The sequence below is a fragment of the Anoplopoma fimbria genome, chromosome 19 (genome assembly GCF_027596085.1).
Source record: "Anoplopoma fimbria isolate UVic2021 breed Golden Eagle Sablefish chromosome 19, Afim_UVic_2022, whole genome shotgun sequence".
NCBI lineage: Eukaryota > Metazoa > Chordata > Actinopteri > Perciformes > Anoplopomatidae > Anoplopoma > Anoplopoma fimbria.
The window spans coordinates 18,810,990-18,828,297 of record NC_072467.1 but is presented as its reverse complement, the minus strand read 5'-3'; the positions used below and the strand labels follow the sequence as shown (position 1 = coordinate 18,828,297).

At 37.8% G+C, this 17,308-nt stretch overlaps 1 protein-coding gene across 1 annotated transcript; it reads left to right on the top strand.

Annotated features, from left to right (window-relative positions):
- Positions 1–8,073: 8,073 nt before the first annotated feature.
- si:dkey-29p10.4 (E3 ubiquitin/ISG15 ligase TRIM25) lies at positions 8,074–13,932 on the top strand. Its single transcript, XM_054620222.1, has 7 exons — positions 8,074–8,359; positions 9,685–10,643; positions 10,753–10,848; positions 11,392–11,640; positions 11,759–11,781; positions 12,612–12,763; positions 12,923–13,932. The coding sequence occupies exons 1-7, from the start codon at positions 8,143–8,145 to the stop codon at positions 13,465–13,467; spliced, it is 2,241 nt and encodes a 746-aa protein (XP_054476197.1). The 5' UTR covers positions 8,074–8,142; the 3' UTR covers positions 13,468–13,932.
- The last annotated feature ends 3,376 nt before the right edge of the window (positions 13,933–17,308 follow it).

The following is a 17,308-nucleotide window of genomic DNA, read 5'->3' as shown; positions in this document are numbered from 1 at the left end:
AAATAACTGAAAGACAGAGTGATTTAAATGATACTGGCCAAATGTAGCAATGTTTTCCAATTATTTTACTGTTCAATTTTGGAACTTTATGTAAATTTGCAAGTGTTGCTAAAGAATTTGATATATGAAATGGTTTATTCAGATAAGAGATTAGTGTCTCAGGGCTTTTTGCTTTAAAATGGCATATATTAAGTCATGGTTGAGTGAGGATTCAACCAGATGCCATTCCAAATAAGTAACAAACTGCGTTCCTGGTCTTTTGCCTGTGAAGGGGTTTAACACCCTTAAAATTACATTTTGAATATTATCTCTAACCATAACTATCTTGCAAGTCACATATTTGCTTCCTACTGTAGCGTGACTGCACAATCATCCAAAGACTGTCTGAAACTCCCCACAACCATCATCACCTCACCTTCCCACCAAAGGTCTACACATAGTGGATATAATGAATTATTCATGGTAATGACCTATACGCTGGTGTCCATGCATATGTAATGTCTGCATTACTATCACGTGTATGAAGTACTGCCAAGAGGCCTGGGTCCAGGTATGACTCCCAGTGGGAAAATGGGATTAGGTTGTCCATGCACTGTAGTTTTTAAAATTAAAACTATCAATATTATGATAGAAGTAAACAAGTAACATCAACATGGTGTTATGTTTAATCATCTGTGCATGTAGCTGGGAATATCATTCACAGAGTTTAAGCAGCTCTCAGATGAGATAGTTCTCAGAACTACGGTGACCTTCAAATGACAACTATGAGATACGGAGACAAGATAAGATAAGATAAGATAAGATAAGATAAGATAAGATAAGATAAGATAAGATAAGATAATCCTTTATTAGTCCCGCAGCGGGGAAATTTACAGGATTACAGCAGCAAAGAGGATAGTGCAAAACAAGAGACATAGTAAATAAAAATAAAAAACACAAGATTAAAATAAGTATTATAAATAAGCAAATGAGCAATAAAAACAGTAAAAAACAGTAAGAACAGTAGAGATCCACAGTAAAAATATATATACAGACAGAAATTAGATGAAAGATGTAAAGACATGTGTCATAGGAAAGAAAACTTGATCTGTAGCTTTGACAGTCAATAAACAGCCTCACTTTGTCCTGATGTGCCATTCCTTAGATAACGGCTCTGGAGAATCTACCATTTATGAATAATTCATTACAGCCGAATAGTCTTTTATCAATCAGCTCATCCCTGATGCCATCTACTGGTGTTTATGTGCAATACAACCAGTCACTGTGAGGTATGCATGCGTTTGGCAATGTGTGAACATGTGAGTCTAATAATAGCATGACCTTGAGAACCTGTTTTTATTTTTTACTCTGTGTTTTTGTTTTTGCAGAGGGAGGAAACGCCTAACCAAATCTTTAGGTAAGTAGGGACAAAGCCAATGAAAAAATTATGCATGGCATTATGTAAGCCTTCACGCACAGTGTGATTGCTCTTTAATATTTAATAGCCATGTAACAGTGTAAATTAAATGTAAATACATTTTACTATGTACGCTTCTCCTCACTCTTTGCCTACTGTAGCCTCCTTTAGCCAGCAGTAGAGGAAGTGCTCAGATAATTTATTTAAGGGAAAGCAGCAATACCTCAATGCAAAAAACTCAGATAAAGGTCCTCTTAGTGAAGTAAAAGTACAGTATTATCAGCAGCAAGTATCAAAAGTAAATGTACTTCTTGTGCAGCAGAATGTCATATTTTATCATTATTGCTGATGTATTACTGAGTATGATGCATTTTAATGTCGTAGTTGGTTGAGGTGGAGCTAATCTTCATTATTTGAGACTGTTGTTGATATTAATCTAAAACAATCGAACAATTTCATATTCTAGTGTATTATCTCATAATTAATTTAGTATGTAGAATCTTAATCTATAAGTAGTCTATAACTTTCAAGTTTGTTTCATGGAGTAAAAAGTACAATACTTCTCTCTTTAGTGTAATGGAAATGTAATGGAAATAGTACAGTACAAGTACGGCAATATCAGCGGTGGAAGTAATCATATCCTTTACTTTAGTGAAAGCACTAATACAAGAATGTAAAAGTGCTCCATTACGAGTAAAAGTGCTGCATTTAAAAGTAAAAGTAAAAACATACAAAATGTGAAAATGTGCTCAAATGTACTATATCTGCAGAAAAAGTATCTTTGTAACAGATATATTAATACCTTATTAGATTCAAAGCAGCATGAATGAAAATACTCAAGTAAAGTACAAATACCGAAAAACTGTACTGAAGTACTGCAGTACTTAGTTACTTTCCACCTCTGCCTTTAGGACTTACAAATACAACATCTCTCTCTCTCTGTCTCTCTCTCTCTCTTTCTCTCTCACTCTTTAAGGTTCCTGAATTTAGGTTTTCATGAAGTACCAGTCAACCCTCAACATCAGCTTGGAGGAGGGAGGCCATCCAGGTCTGTGAAGGAGAAAAATACTACGGAGACAGCCAGCCTGCCTTTCATATCGTCCTGCCAAAAGCCCCCAGTGTAGCCAACCATCAAAGCCCATCCATTTTGCTTGCAGTCCCTAAATCATCCCCAGCATTTAGATGGAGCCCAATGTACTTTTATCCCAATGTGTCTACAGACCTAACCCTTGCACAACATTGCATAGACCATGGCAGGGGCAGAGACTGTTATTCTGTTGAGAAATCTATGGAGTACCCACTACCTACCCGAGAAGGCACAGGGTTGACATTGTACACCTGCAGTATACGAGCACAGACACAAACAACACACACACACACACCCACACACGCCAACACACTCATATGCACAAACACGACTCAACACACACACACAGTACATTCAAACAAAAAAAAATTAACAAACTGTAATTAAAAGTATTAAACTATGTTAACACTTAGCCGTGTGTACCACTGTCAGAATGTGTGTCATGTTTTATTTGTGAAAAGAAGATACTGCTCATTTTTAGATAATATTGGGTTGACGTAAATCTATTGTGTTTCATATGTAAAGTTTGACAATGAAATCAAAGTTTAAGTTTCTTTCTCTGCTCACATACCCCTTTGTTCCTCCTCATTTACTAGAAGAAAAAAAGATATTTAAGATATTTTATAAGAATATTTATCATCCAAAAGAGAAAAAAACTTGTATTAAAAAGGATGTACAGTGAATATTAAAGATGTTCTAGGAAATTTTAACTCAATCCATTTAATGCCCTGCTAGCTAACTTTGCACAGTGCTTCAGTTTGAGAAGAAATCTACTATTTTATAGTCTGTTGTATCTACACTGTGATGGAGGCTATTAGGACTCTGTGCTGCAGGACTCGTAGCTGCTGTGTGAGGGTACGTCTGTGTGTGTGTGTGTGTGTGTGTGTGTGTGTGTGTGTGTGTGTGTGTGTGTGTGTGTGTGTGTGTGTGTGTGTGTGTGTGTGTGTATGAGTGAGTGTGAGTGCATGCACATCTGTGAGTGTTGGTGTGAATGTGTAGTGTGCAATAGTTGGCCTAAAGAACCAATATGCCAGCCTGACACACAACTGTCCTGCTGTTAAGATAAATATGTCCGTCTCTGTCTTCGTCTCCAGCTCTCTCTTTTCTGTTTTTCTCTCTTTGACTCCCCCTTTTCTCGCTTTGTTTTGTTGGGACATACAGGGTAACATGATGGAGATGGAGTATTATGTATAGTGACGGGTGTGCCTGATGGAGTTAACTCTAGTGGTAATGGATTAGCAAAGCCTGTCCCAGTGTCACCTGTGGATATGTTCCTGTGTAAATAGATATTCTATAGATACAAAACAATTATCAAATATGGAGGAGGTTAACTTAGAGCAATTAACAAGATTCCTTTAAGAATATATGAACACTTAATAAAGGTTTTCACTGTAAAACGTTGTTGTGTTGTTTTTGTTAAAGGGGCTCTCTGCTGATTGTTCACATGAAGATTAGATTACTGGTTATGGGTGACACCATACGGCTTGTGAAAACAGCTGTATAATGTCTGATCTATCAAATTGCATTATGGAATTTGAAAAATCTATCTCTTGCAATTTGCCGATTTTTAAGTAACATGTAAACGTAAATTGGTCTGTTGTAATATTGCAGAGAAGGTAGCTGCAAAGGAACATAAATTATAACTCCCTCTGCTTTAGCAGGTTTATAGCAGTAAATAAAATAAATTATTTAGAGCAAATGGTCACAACGCACAGGGCACATGTATATTTAGCATGATTAAAAACATTGATTTTGACAGGACCACACATGCTTACACTTAAGAGTTTAGTTTTATTTAAAGAAAGCATACATTCTGAGATGGACTCTGGTTATTCTCCAATATTATTAGCACAAGTTATGCCACCATTTTTCACAGTCTTAATCTGTTGCAAGCTCATTCATCTGCTGATGAGGACCACATTACAGTTGAACGTTGCAGTAAAGGCTACTCTGTGTTGGTTTTGTCAAACTATTATTCAAAGGGCAAGAATAAATAACTCTCAGACTCAACAGTTGTAACGTTTTGTTGAATGGTGGTATTTGTTGGTTAAAGCATTCTAAGTATGATTGTGTAAAATATATGGTGCCTAATTTATTGACATTACAACACAAACATTCACTCAAAATGTTAGAGGGGGAAAAAAGAAGAAGGAAGTGCAAGAGAGCAACAGACTTTATTACATAACATTATCCTCTATAATGCAAGACAGGCCCCTTAATGTGCAACACAGTCTGAAAGCTTAATACTGTGACTTTGAGAGGAAGAGAAGAGTCCGCTCTTTGGGTTTATGGATTATTTTCAATCTTACATGTTATATAAAAATGTACTTCTTCTTCTAATGCTAACCTTTATTTTTCTTGATTAAGTTCAAAAGTCAGAGCACAAAATTTAGATAAATATCTGTCAGGTGATAGTACAAAACTCTCCCCTTGTATTTTCAGGCAACAAGGAAACACAGTCTCTTTGAGATAAAACTTCTTTGAGATTATGTAAGATTAACGTCTCCCTCACAAGACACAATAGCCTTTTTTTATCCAAGTCACAAGTCTAGACCACCATAAAGACAAGAATGTTGTGGGGGGAGAAACATGAGGGAAATAAGAAAATACCACATTTGGTCATTATTGATTGCAGCTGATGCTTTAGGGCGTAACAGCAACAACAACCCACTTCTTGCAGCTCACAAAGCTTTGTTATCGTGAAAAGAAAATAATTGTTAGAAGCTTAATACTTGGATTCATAGCACTAAAAAGGGTTCTGTCGAGACTGCTTCATGGCTGATAGGTTGTGTGTGTTTCATTGTCGTCATGGGAGTCCTTTGAGGTATCCAGGGGGAGAGATGAGGAATAACTTACATTTCACTTCGATGCATTTCTTGGCAGTTGAATGAGGGAGTGCATAAAATGTTCGCAGCATTTTGACTTAAGATTTCATTGGCTAAATGTTTGTTGTCACATTAACATTTAAAATTATGTTTTAAACCACAATTACTAAATGTAAAATAGGGTTTCTTAGGGACAACTCAAAGCTCTGGTACATAAAAGAGATTATGAGAATTTCAGAGCTTTTGAATTTTTGTGAAAAACAACTTTTTTAAAAAGACACCAATAGAGTTCATCAAAGTGTCCTCACGCAACACTGAAAGTGAAAGGCGACCAATAACAAATAGCAAAACCTTTGATGGATGAAAGTGAGTGACTGGAGTGTACCAGAAATGTGATAATATCTATTTTTACTCTGTACTGAACTGTAACTGAACAATCTGAAATACTTTACTTGAGTTATTTCCACTTTATGTGACTTTGTACTAATCAACTGCTTTTTAAAAGGTACACATTGTACTTTTTATTTAGTAACATTTATTTATTTATTTATTTGTTCAGGTTAACCAAAGCTATGCTAGGATTTAAGGTCACCAATGTCAATTCACCTGTTAGAATGATAAGGCATGACTTGTCCAGCTCTAACGCAGGCCATAAGATTAACATAGAGTAAGTCTTATTTATTTATAAAATGATTTGTGGATTGACTATAAGTGGGTACGGGTGTTTTTAAACTGGGTTTTACTACTTTTACTTTATTATATGTTAATATTATAACCTCTTCCTCTTCCTCTGCCTCTTGCTCTTGCTCTTGCTGCATCCATTTTCCTATACCAACTACGTAAAGAAGTCCAAAGCAAATGCCAAAGAAGGCCCTCAACGAGGCACAATTACATGTAAAACACCTGAGTAGGTCTTTAGCTGAGTAGGTCTTTAGCTGAAATGACCACCAGGTGTTTTGCATTGCAAAACTTATCCTCTGTGTTTTGTACAGATCATTGTATGTACTTTTACGTAAAAAAAAGTAATTCCATGCCAATTCACAGAGTAGACTATGTATAATCAAGTATTGTACTTTATTTGTGGCTTTCCATTTTATTGCTACTTCAACTTGACTATATTTAAGAAGCAAATACTGTGCCCCTACCTTATATACAGCCTATGGCTCCTACATTAAGCAGAGTACTGATGCTTGGCATCAATGTGGGATCCGTGACTTAATGATCCTTCCTTCTTTTATATACTCCTTGTCTATAAGTTATGGCAGCCCATTTCCACCACTGTGATGAAAAGTCATTATAATCAGAAACTTTCTCATAATTGTGAATTAGTATCTCATAATTATGATTTATGAGATCATATGATAGTATGTCATAATTATGACTTATGAGAACATATGATAGTACCTCATAATTATGACTTATGAGATCATATGATAGTACCTCATAATTATGACTTATGAGATCATATGATAGTATGTCATAATTATGACTTATGAGAACATATGATAGTACCTCATAATTATGACTTATGAGATCATATGATAGTATGTCATTATTATGACTTATTATATATGATAGTATCTCATTATTATGACTTATGAGATCATATGATAGTATCTCATAATTATGACATAAGATCAAATGATAGTATCTCATAATTATGACTTATTATATATGATAGTATGTCATAATTATGACTTATTATATATGGTAGTATGTCATTATTATGACTTATTATATGATAGTAGTATGTCATAATTATGACTTATGAGATCATATGATAGTACCTCATAATTATGACTTATGAGATCATATGATAGTATGTCATAATTATGACTTATGAGAACATATGATAGTATGTCATAATTATGACTTATTATATATGATAGTATGTCATAATTATGACTTATGAGAACATATGATAGTATGTCATTATTATGACTTATTATATATGATAGTATCTCATTATTATGACTTATGAGATCATATGATAGTATCTCATAATTATGACATAAGATCAAATGATAGTATCTCATAATTATGACTTATGAGATCATATGATAGCATCTCATAATTATGACTTATTATATATGATAGTATCTCATAATTATGACTTATGAGATCATATGATAGTATCTCATTATTATGACTTATGAGATCATGATAGTATCTCCTAATTATGACTCATGAGATCATATGATAGTATCTCATTATTATGATTTATGAGATCATATGGTAGTATCTCATAATTATGACATATAAGATCATATGGTAGTATCTCATTATTATGATTTATGAGATCATATGGTAGTAGCTCATTATTATGACTTATGAGATCATATGGTAGTAGCTCATTATTATGACTTATGAGATCATATAGTATCTCATAATTATGACATATAAGATCATATGATAGTATCTCATAATTATGACATATAAGATCATATGGTAGTATCTCATTATTATGACTTATGAGATCATATGGTAGTATCTCATAATTATGACTTATTATATATAATAGTATCTCATTATTATGACATATAAGATCATATGGTAGTATCTCATAATTATGACTTATTATATATGATAGTATCTCATAATTATGAGTTAGTAAGTCATTATTATAAATATAAGTTTCTCATTATAATGACTTACAGGATCTTTTTGTCTTCCATAATAAGTCCATAGACTGCAGTCGTTCTCTTTATCCATCACTGTACCTTTAAGAGACGCACTTCCGGGTGCGGCGGAACTGAGCGGGATTCAAACACGTAGCCCCGCCCCCCGCCGCTCCACAACGCGGAACCAGAAACTAAACATCAGCCGAAAACAAAATGGGAGCGTCTCTGGACACCCCGGCCAGGTGTCCGCTGTGCAACGAGCTGACCCGGGAGCCCGTCACTCTCAAATGTAACCACCGCTTCTGCCAGCGGTGTCTCGGGGACCTGTGGAGCGTCTCCCCGAACGGCCCGTACCACTGCCCGGAGTGGAGGTGTACCACGGTGTACCAGACGCTGCCGTTTGATGGCAAACGGCCGCGCACCACGGCAGGTAACGTCACAGTTGACTCACCGTTGGGTTCGTGACCGGGCGGTTGGTGATAACGGTTATTTGAATTTGAATTGACACACGTGGAGGTGGTAGAGGCTCGGCTAACTGAGCTGACGTCACGTTGATTTAAGGCAATGGTTCATGTGTTCATAACTATTTTATATGAGCTGTTTTTTTACATTATATATTTTACAGCTTAACTAGTGACTGGTTTTAAATCACAAATGCACTGACAGTCATTTTAAGTTAAAATAACAAGTGTAAGGATGCGTTAATGCTGTTTCCAGGTGCGTTAGGTATCAGCCATGACGTGAACCAACCACAGTAAATCCAGATTATTAGACACCTACAGTACCAGTCAAAAGTCTGGACACACCTCCTCATTCAGTGGTTTTTCTTTATTTTTATATATATATTTATATATATATTTATTTATTTATATATATATTATATATATTTATTTATGTATATGTATTTATTTATGTATATATATATATTTATATATATAAATAAATATATATTTGTATATATATTTATATATAAATAAATATATATTTGTATTTATTTATATACATACAGTACCAGTCAAAAGTCTGGACACATCTTCTCATTCAGTGGTTTTTCTTTATTTTTATTTCTACATTGTAGATTAATATTGAAGACATCCAAACTATGAAGGGACACATATGGAATTATGTGGTAAACAAACAAATGCTCAACAAACCAGAATATGTTTTATATTTTAGATTCTTCAAAATAGTTGAATGAGAAGGTGTGTCCAAAATTTTGACTGGTACTGTGTATATATATATATATATATATTTATTTTTTTAATATTTATATATATAAATATATTTATATATATATAAATAAATATATATTTGTATTTATTTATATACATACAGTACCAGTCAAACGTTTGGACACACCTTCTCATTAAATGGTTTTTCTTTATTTTTATTTTTATTCTTTTACATTGTAGATTAATATTGAAGACATCCAAACTATGAAGGAACACATATGGAATTATGTGGTAAACAAACAAATGCTCAACAAACCAGAATATGTTTTATATTTTAGATTCTTCAAAGTAGTTGAATGAGAAGGTGTGTCCAAACTTCTGACTGGTACTGTACATATAAAAATATATATATTTTTACTACCAGTTACATGTCAGTCAGTTATGACTCGGTGACCTCAGTTGGCTGTAGAAGTCAAAGACAGTTGTGCAGAAGGCAACTTGCAGGTGTTTTTGTGAAGTATTGCTCTAAAGGTGCTAAGTCAACCCTCCCTCAAACCAGTTTTGCTTGTATTCTATTTTAAAGGCACATCGGGGAATGTTGAACAAAATACATCCGACTCCCTATTGCGGAGGCCCTCGCTCCCCAGCCGACTTCTTCTCGGGAAGAGAAAAGCCAGCACGCCTGTATCAGAGCCGCCTGACACAAAGCGATCGACTGGGCCATCTCCACGTGAGCGATCCAATGATACCGAGACTCCTACCACCTCCTTCTCAGATAAACCCCGTCAGTCTACGAGTGTGGAGACACCCAAGAAAGTAGGGCAACCAGAATCCACAAAGTCTCAGCGCGGTGATGGCACGTCCTCCAGTGACAACTCTGACAGCAAGGCAGTGCCTTCAAGTGATGTTCCAGCAGGCACCTCCATCCAGCAGAAACAGCATATATCAGAGGATATCATCTCAATGGATGACTCTGACACCTCCAATGAAGTAGATATATGCGACGCACCTGCTCCTGCAACTCCAAAGAAAGACGCAGTGACAGGAATTCATGCATCGCCTATGAAAACAGCCACATCCGCCAACTCTGATTCCTTTCCTGGAGTTTCATCTCCAGGTAAGTCGCCTGTGAACCATGGCAGCAAGTCTCCCCTGATATCCACCAAACATCCTGCCGATGCCCCACGATTTCCAAGTCGTGTCGGCATCTTCCCGGGGTCGGAGCACAAAAATGCCAGCCCCGTGAACTGCCATTACTGCCCTAAAACTAGGTATCAGCCCGCTGTCAAGACCTGTCTGGTGTGCGGCGCTTCCATGTGCACAGAGCACCTGCGTCCCCACCTGGACTCTCCCGTCTTCCAGAACCATACCTTGGTTCCTCCCATGGAGGATTTTTCTCCCTGGAGGTGTCAGGAGCACCAGGAGATAAACCGCATCTACTGTCGGCAGTGTGGAGTGTGCGTGTGCACGGTGTGTACTGTCATTGGCGCGCACCGCGACCACATCTGCATCAGCATCAGGGAGGCAGAGAGAGAGCTCAGGGTAAGTGGTGACCCTACAGCACCACATATACTGTAAATACGTAGTAATTGTGGTCAAAGTTGAGATGGATGTAGACATAGCATAAATAAGTGATTTTTATTTTTCTCAGGGGAACCTTAAAGACGAAATCAAGCAACTGCAGGAGGCTGAACAGGACGTGAAGAACAGGGTGACTGAACTCACAGAGAAGAAAGAGACCTTCAATGTAAGAGATTTTGCCCTATCGTTCTCAGTGAATCATGCATGTATTTAGGGTGCTTAGAATTACAAGATAATGTATATTTTTTCTGAGCCCAAAGTTATGTATTGTTTCTTACACATGCTCAGACTACTCCACATGTTTTTAAGGGGTTAAATTTAAGTATACATAATGTAGCATTGTATTGAGATTATTGTTTTGTTTGATTATTGTAAATGAAGCAAATTTGACTTGGTAGACTTGTCTTCTGCAAAAGATTCATCTTTATTTATAAGTTTATACATGGTGATCTCCATAGTTCCTCCTGAATTGTATTATGAGTTGAGGACACATGTAGTTACACCTTCAAGATTTCTTTAATCAGATTCATAAAACACATTAGCGATGTTTGAATGTTTTACTACTTAAAGTTTGTTTGATGCTCATATTGCTTTAAAAAACATATTTAATCTGAATTAAAGTCAGAATCCTCTTACTGCAATGAGAAGAGCCTTTTAGGAATTGAGAGTATTGTCTTACATGACGTTGATTCACATTGTGTCTGTCCAGGTGGTTTTAAGCGAGGCTCGAGCAGGAGTGCAGCAGCAGTACAGAGCCATCAGAGAGGCCCTGGAGCAGGAGGAGCAATCGACTCTGCAGTGTGTGACCAAGGAGGAGAACAGGGTTCTGGGGGGACTAGGGGAGAACCTCGGCCAACTCCGGAGCTCCCTGCAATCCATCCAGCAGGGCCTGCACACACTGGAGGCGTTGGCTGATGCCAAGGGAGACAAACGCATTCAGGACCAGGTCTTCATTATGGTGCGTTGGATGTTAGAGAAAAATATTAGTAAAATATAAGTTCTACTTACTTTTGGTTTTTAATGATTTATGAACACTAACACAAGGAATGGTCTTTTTCTGCTTTCTGACATAACAGGAATACAGCAAGGTTGCCCAACTGTAAGTGATTTCCTCTCAACTTTTACCTGGTTGCATGTAAAGAATTTATTTGTTGAACATGTCAATAGCTAAGTGTTCTACCAACAAAGCATAGCTTCAGTAGACTGCATTATAATGTTTAATTAATTTCCTAAAGAGTTGGTTCAACCTAATTACAAAGAAACATATTCCCTCACTTACCTTTAGCCATGCAGAAGAAAGTGTCAAGGTTTGAGATCGGTCACTGCCTCCAGTCTCAGTATTTGTTTGAATTGAATTGAATTCGGTTGTTGGTGCTGACAGCATTGAAGAACCAATAATTACATTTGGAAAAAATAAAACGCAGTGTACCTACAAAGAGTACATTTAAATGGTTATTCATGGACAAGAGTATTTTCAGAGATGGATATCTTAAAACATGGGCCAAAAAAAAGAAAATATCACAAGAGGAAAAATGTTATTTTATTTTTTTATTATTTTGTTTAACCAGCCCTTTAATGGTGTCAACTCTGTATGAAACTACTTGAATACAAGTATGAGAATAAGTTGATAACAATTTTATCAACAAGCTATATTTTCTGTTACATTTATATTATAAACAAGTCAAAATATATAAATGGAAATTTTATGTTGACAGGCATATTAAGAATAACAACTACAGTATGTTTGGTAGATGTATGATGTGTTAATGTGGGTCTTCTTTCACAGAAGCTTTAACCAATCTCGCTAGGTTTGCTAAAATGCTAACGGTAGCTTTGTTTGTTTATATTTTTTACTGTTCATATGCCTCCTATAGGTCATTAAGGTCTTAAATCTTTATGCTCTCCACTCATTCTGCTTTTCTTCACCAGGAGTAGTAAAGTGGGGATCTCTGTGGACCAGTTCAAGGCTCCAGAGGAAGTGGATCGGGCCCGGCTGAAATGTCTCCGGAGTTGGACTGAGAAACGCCTGGACATGGTCATCACTGTGCCGGGCAATTACAGAGACCTCTACAGACTGAAATGTGAGACGAAGTGTTTGGGTTTTTTTTTGTACCATCACCAATTTACTTGCCACTCAGTGATGAATCAGAGCTTATTAAACCAATGGACTAAATGTGGTTTATCAATTAGTCTTAATCTCCTCATCTAAATTCTTCTTTCATTTCCCTCCCTGTGTACAGATGGTATGGCCCCCGTCTTGGATGCAGATACTGCCCATCCCAAGCTGCAGCTGTCTGATAACAACAGGAGGGTGACCTACAGCGAAGCCCTGCAGCCCTACACAGACCACGAGGCTCGATTCAGCTCCTTCCCACAGGTCCTCGCCTCCCGTTCTCTGGAAGGGGGGTGCTGGTACTGGGAGGTGAATGTCTCTGTGGATGAGGGCCGTTGGAAGGTGGGGCTGTGTGAGGGTCAGATAGAGAGGAAAGGCCAAAAGGACAACTCTCGTCTGGGCTTCAACTCGTATTCCTGGTGCCTGGCGTGTGACAAAAAGAAGGTGGAAGCGCTGCATAACAAGGTGGCGGTTCCTGTGGATGTGGACGGGCTGCAGAGGGTAGGAGTGTTCCTCGACTTTGAGGAGGGCATTTTATCATTCTTTAATATGACACCAGGGGGCAGTCTAGCTTTAATGCATTCCTACAAGCACAGGTTTGCTGACCCTCTGTACCCAGCCCTGTCTGTGTCTAAAACACACCTGGCCATCTGTGATCCGTTTGAGTCATAAACCATGCAACACTGGCATGTCAGCTGTGATGGAAATGTACTGGATACCTGAAAGTGCTGTGCCTTTTTTAAATGTGAAAACCATTTAATCACAAAAAATTTGCTAATCTGTAAATTTCTCGGGGATGACAGTGATGCACTGCATATAATGTTCTACTTTTACAAAACTCTTTAAATGTGACTTTTATATACATTTATATCATGATAGTACTATACCTTACATACACACTATACATGCAGCATTCCAAACAGTGGCAGCATATTTTTTGTCACAGGATTTTAAATTTCATTGAGGATAGTCAAAGAACAAATAAGTTTTTACATGAGAAGCAAGTTATCAGTGCAGAACAATACAAAAAGTGGTTTTGGATAATTTTTCCATATTTACATGTTTTTAAAAAAATGCTCCAAATGTTCTTTGTCTTGTCTTTTTTACTGTAATAAAGGTCAACGCTTCGAAGGCAAAGTAAAACCTGCATTACGTCTTGCCTTTTTTACCTCCTATTTGCGTTCAAATAGAAACAAATAGAAACACCTGTGTGTCAGGTGACTACTGTTCTAACTTTGAACTCTCCCCTGCCCCCGCAGCATGTGAGCTTTACTGACAACAAACACTGCCTTTTGGCACAAACTACCCACAGACTCACAGTTTGCAAACTAAGGCTCATTTATTCTGACGGGGGGTGGGGGGGGTATGTGTGGTTGACGTCATTAGAGGGGGATCAAAGTGTTGTTTACATAAACCCCTTCTGGATGAGTGGTAGAGTACCTACCAGCATGCCAGTGGTTCAGGGACAGCTGGCCAATGATCAAGGTTGACCCAAACTTGTTGGCAAATTCAGAAGCTTAAAGTCCTCGGGATCGACAGTGGCAAATCCAACTGAAAAGGACTGAAATAAAATAAATAAGCTCACGGGTGTAGAGCTTTGTAAAGAACAAGGTCTTATCAACACCTGCAGTTATGCTTTCACAATTTTAAAGCTCATTTTACCAAAAAAGTCTGCTTCCTCTTCAGAGAGACTATTATGTGGTGGCGTTGTTTCCGGCTCGCGAGAGATTTTAATCCACGCAGGTGCACCGGTTAACCATGGCAACAATTTCACACCAGCAGCCACATGAGCCAAAGGTAGTCAGGCATTTTGGCTTTCTTTTTCCTGTTCCCCAGCTGGCACATGAAGGCAGAAAACTAGACATGTCTGAGAGGGTAGAGTGGGAGGGGGGAGGGGGCTTTAACAGTCAGGATAATTAAATTCTCCTCTCCCTGTCCATCCAGTGGTCTCTCAGACTCAGCTTGTCTCTTACAAGCTTCTCCAGAATACCATTAAATGACATGTGCTAAGGGCTTATGGTATGTTGGCAGGGAGCAACGTGTCAGATAGTTATTATGTGATGAAGTATTGGACGGCTACATCGGCTGATAATGGAGCATCACTAAATCAAGCAGCAGGGTCTTCTGTTCATTAGCGATCCCACGAGTCTCCCATATCTTCAGGTTAACAGCCAGAGTGTTTATTTGTCCAAACGTCCTCACATTAGAGGATCGCTCTTCCTTCTTCCAGCCGATGTGGTGAAATGCTCTCAGATATTTGCTTCTCCGAGGGACGTGCAAAGAATCAAATCCCAAATGGCTACGTGGCGGTGAACTGATAAATTACTCCGAGGATGTGGCCTTGCCCTTCAGCTGAAAAGCCTTCTGAATAACAACGACAGTAAGCCTCTAGTAATCCGTTGATTTGTGGATATATATTGTTCATTTCCACTGGTGCTGTCGAAGGCATAATAAAGAAAAACAGAGTAGAAAGGAGTAGAAGGTCAGGTAATATTTGCTTTTGAAATCAATACTTAACTAAAAGGAACCTAGACTGATCCAACTATTTAGACTAGACTTATATGCATCGTATTTGTTCATGCAGGAGATTTCTTTCTCCTCCAGTCAATAGATATGTAACAGTACATTAAATTGGGTCAAAGTGGGTGTCATTTGCAGCACTCTGTTAAAGATTGAATGCTTTTACCTCTCATTGTTGTCAGGATGAAAAGGGGAATGGCATGAAATTACCGAGGTCCGAGATTTTAAAACAGCAAGCCCACCACTTAAACTGACTTCTTAATGCCACAGAATGTCACTCTTCTTTAAGTGCATGCCGTGAGATTGGTCGTTGACCTTGTGTTAGGCTGCTCAGACTTCGATAATATATTCCGACATTTTATGTAGGCCACTGAACATTAAAGCCTCTCTTTCCTCTTCTTTTCTTGTGGAAGTAATGGTGGCTGTGCGGCACAGATTGCTGTTGCTCCTGTGCTGGGAATGGTAGCCATCTCAATTTGCGTTCTTCCGTGGGAAAACCTGCCCTGAGACAACCATTACCTTCTGGGTCAAGGTCAGTTAAAGCCACTGATTGGAGTCACTCAGCATGTAGAATGTTGCATTCTACCCTCTCACGTATTATTTATTGCCTTTGCATTTGTGTATGACATTCTGGAAAATAATCAGCCTGAAATCTTTCGTTTAACACTTATAGCTGTTCTGAAGGCACACGTTTTCCACAGTCCCACATATTCTGTCTTTTGCATGAAACCAATTCAACTTGTTCATCAAATTGCGACTGTATTTCCCATCCAGGTGGCTGCAAATTGTCCTTGCTCTCTTTTTGTTAAACACAAGTACAATAGAAACCCAATATCTACTATGACAATGCAAAATAATGGAAAGAAACATCAATATATGCCAATATAATAACTTTTAATTTTGGTTCACATGTGTCATTTCTGGCTAGAGTTGTTATTTTTATATTAGAAAAAAGTAGAAAAATAGACTAAACAGAGGGGTTGATGCTACTGCAACAACATGTACCCCTGTATGAGGGCAGTACAGAATGGAGGCTGTGAGTGAGCCAGTGTATGTCAAATTATTTTTGTAGGTCAATCTGCAAATTAGCATTTTTTTCATCAAAAAGCCAATTGTATTTTTACCATTAACGTTTTTCTTATCTTCTTTTAATTGCAATTTTTTCCCATTCCGAGTGGACACTGAGTTGTTGGAGGCGTCTCTTAACTGCAGACTGATTACTGGGGTACTCTCAGCTCGTCAGCTTCTTAACTAGTGCCGCTCGCTTGCCACTGTCCTGACGCCTGCCTGATGCTTGGCCCGGGCTTGCCAGTGCGATGCGACTCGCTTGCCGCTGTCAGTAATTGCCCTCGCTGGACCAAGGATCAAAGCTGAGATGTTGTGCAATAAACTGCACCAACCATAGAATGGATGGATGGAAAATGGTTAATATTCAAGGGGATCAAGGACCTTTGCTAAAAACAGAACGAGGTTATGGATCCAGGCCTTTAAAAGGGTGCTTAAGGCAGCGATAGTCTGTGGAACACCTACTTCATGTTCAGTATGTTTCTATTTGCTGACATTAACCAGCTAGGTAATGAGTAAGTTAGCTCCGGAAGTGCAAAAATGCTACGTAATTTCCTGTATTTAGGTCTCTTTCCTGCAGCGCTCTATCACAACATACACACATTACCTCACTATATCTTTACATAACAAATTGTTGTTTGCTGCTTTAATAATGTTCCGAATCTGATATAGACAAGCTTTAAGTTTACATAAAGCAATAATCTACAAACCCCTGTAAAATGAGTCTGTTAGTATCCTAGCAGCAGAGCGCAGGAAGTTCTCTGTCAGCTCCATCTTTTGTTATCCATCATTACTGTCTGTGTAGCCAAACTTGAAGTAGCTCATGCCTTATATCTTCTCTATTGTCCCAAAATGATTAATCACACCTAAAAGAGTCATTATTTTGTATTTGTGTGACATTTTTTACTTTAAAAAGACGACAGGCTAC

Excerpts from the sequence above, each read along its gene's own strand:
- si:dkey-29p10.4 (XM_054620222.1), top strand. The coding sequence starts at position 8,143 with ATGGGAGCGTCTCTGGACACCCCGGCCAGGTGTCCGCTGTGCAACGAG. Across the intron at positions 10,644-10,752 it reads AGGCAGAGAGAGAGCTCAGG|GGGAACCTTAAAGACGAAAT; the intron begins GTAAGTGGTGAC and ends TATTTTTCTCAG. Across the intron at positions 11,782-12,611 it reads TACAGCAAGGTTGCCCAACT|GAGTAGTAAAGTGGGGATCT; the intron begins GTAAGTGATTTC and ends TTTCTTCACCAG.